This window comes from Hipposideros armiger, unplaced genomic scaffold (assembly GCF_001890085.2).
Source record: "Hipposideros armiger isolate ML-2016 unplaced genomic scaffold, ASM189008v1 scaffold_62, whole genome shotgun sequence".
NCBI classification, from domain to species: Eukaryota; Metazoa; Chordata; class Mammalia; order Chiroptera; family Hipposideridae; genus Hipposideros; species Hipposideros armiger.
Genome location: NW_017731412.1, coordinates 5,193,010 through 5,195,206, shown reverse-complemented (window position 1 = coordinate 5,195,206; position 2,197 = coordinate 5,193,010). Strand labels below are relative to the sequence as shown.

The following is a 2,197-nucleotide window of genomic DNA, read 5'->3' as shown; positions in this document are numbered from 1 at the left end:
AGGGCTCCCAGGTTTTAGGACGGCCTTCTCCGGATATGCTTGGGGTTGCCTGACCACCATGGGCTCAACATAGTTCTTCTGGAGATACCAGATGTATCAGCCTACTCAGGTGGCCGTAACCAAATACCGCAGACTGGGTGGCTTCAACAAATTTATTTTCTCACAGCTCTGGGGGCTGGAAGCCCAAGATCAAGGTGCCAGTAGGATTGGTTTCTGGTGAGGGCTCTCTTCCTGGCTTGCAGACAGCACCTTCTTGCTGTGTCCTCACATGGCCTATGCACATGGCAGGCGGGAGAGAGAGGGGGAGGGGGAGGGGGAGAGAGGGAGAGAGAGAGAGATTCTGGTGTCTCTCCCTCTTTTGATAAGGACACCGATCCTATTTGACCTATGACCTAATTGAACCTCAATGACCACCTTAAAGACTCCATCTCTAAATACAGTCCTGTTGGGGTTAGGGCTTCAACATATGAATTTGGGGAGGACATAATTCTGTCTGTAATACCAGGCACCCACCCCCTACACACCCCCATAATTCCCTAGCATACACTTTCTGTTGTCTACTTGGCAGGTTCTCAGTGTTCGGCCTTGGCTCACGGGCGTACCCTCACTTCTGCGCCTTTGGACACGCCGTAGACACGCTCCTGGAAGAACTGGGTGGAGAGAGAATCCTGAAGATGAGGGAGGGAGACGAGCTCTGTGGGCAGGAAGAGGCTTTCAGGACCTGGGCCAAGAAGGTCTTCAAGGTAATCACCTGCCCAGGTCTCAAGAGACCCCGGGGAGAAGTCATGCCCCGCACGACCCACAAAGACAGAGTACCTAAACCATCAGAAATGGCAGAAGCGTGAGGGAGCCCCTGGTACTTCCCCCATGTATCCAGCCAGGAGACACCTTTAACCAACTCAGATGCGTGTAGGTGGTCTTAAGACACGCGTTCTCCACCCTGAACCCAACCTCCTGCATATGGCTGAGGAGTTGGCCTATAAAAAACATTACAGAATTTCAGGGCTGGAAGCAATCCATCCCTCACTCATATTTGATAGACAAGTAGACGAGACACACAGAGTTGGTTAGCTAAACCGGGGGCCATGCCTCGACTGGAAACTCAGATCTCACCCATTTGTCTACTTTGACAAGCTTATTCCTCTTACACTAGACCTTCACTGACCGATCTGGCAGCCACCAGCCACATGGGGCTCTTTAAATATCAAGGTAAACTACCGCACATTAAACTAGGATGAATGGATAAAAAAAATGTAGTCTGTTCATACAATGGAATACTATTCAGCCATCAAAAGGAAGGAAGTGCTGATAACGGCTACAATAGGGATGAACCTTGAAAACATGAGGCGAAATGCAAGAAGCCAGTCACCAAAGANCGGGGGGGGGGGGGTGCTCCAAGCTAGAGCTCATGACTCTCTTTTGTCTTGACAGGAGCTACAAGGTCAGGTTCAATAGTGTTTCCTCGTATTCTGACGCCCGCAAATCATCAGGCGATGGGCCAGACCTCAGAGACAACTTTGAGAGCGCTGGGCCCCTGGCGAATGTGAGGTGAGCAATGGGCTAAGGCATGGGGGACGATGAAGGCTCTGGAGGAACTGGACGTAGTTGCAAAGTGGGCTTTTTGTCCATGCCATCCATCCCTCAATCAACCCGCCAGCACCCTGGCTGCATCTAACTCCTGTTCTTATACGCACACTTCTATCACCCACGTTTCACCCCATCACACTAATTTCACCCCATCATAAACACATCATTTGTGCTGAAGAACGTTGACCCCTAGAAATTACTCAAGAAGCTTCTCTTCCCAAGTGATATGTTTTACACTTAATAGAAGCTTCTGGAAACACCCATCCATGACCTAACCCTGGATGCACAGCCAAATCACCTGGAGATGTTTGTAATCTACTCATAACCAAGCCCCACTTCCAGAGTGTCTGGTGTAATTCGTTTAGAATTGGGCCTAAGCATTGCTTTTTTTTTTCTTTGCTTTTTTTTTAATTTCCCCAATTGACTCTAATTTACAGTCAGATTTGAAACATACTATCCTAACCCTATGTTCTCCAAAGCAAAGTCTCATACCATGAAATAATTTCAGGCAGTAATTGGACAAACATTTTGTGGTTTTTCATGTATTCAGTTTAGTGGGTATTTGGAAGGAAATAAAATTGGACGTCAAGCCCTTAGTTTCACAGATATT

The 2,197-nt window shown here is 48.1% G+C and overlaps 1 protein-coding gene across 1 annotated transcript in view; it reads left to right on the top strand.

Annotated features, from left to right (window-relative positions):
- Positions 1-2,197, top strand: part of NOS1 (nitric oxide synthase 1) — a 165,560-nt gene that overhangs the window by 133,831 nt on the left and 29,532 nt on the right. The window contains exons 11-12 of the mRNA XM_019641581.1: positions 569-841; positions 1,432-1,543. Coding sequence (XP_019497126.1) covers positions 569-841; positions 1,432-1,543 — 385 coding nt within the window. The remainder of the gene's footprint in view (positions 1-568; positions 842-1,431; positions 1,544-2,197) is intronic.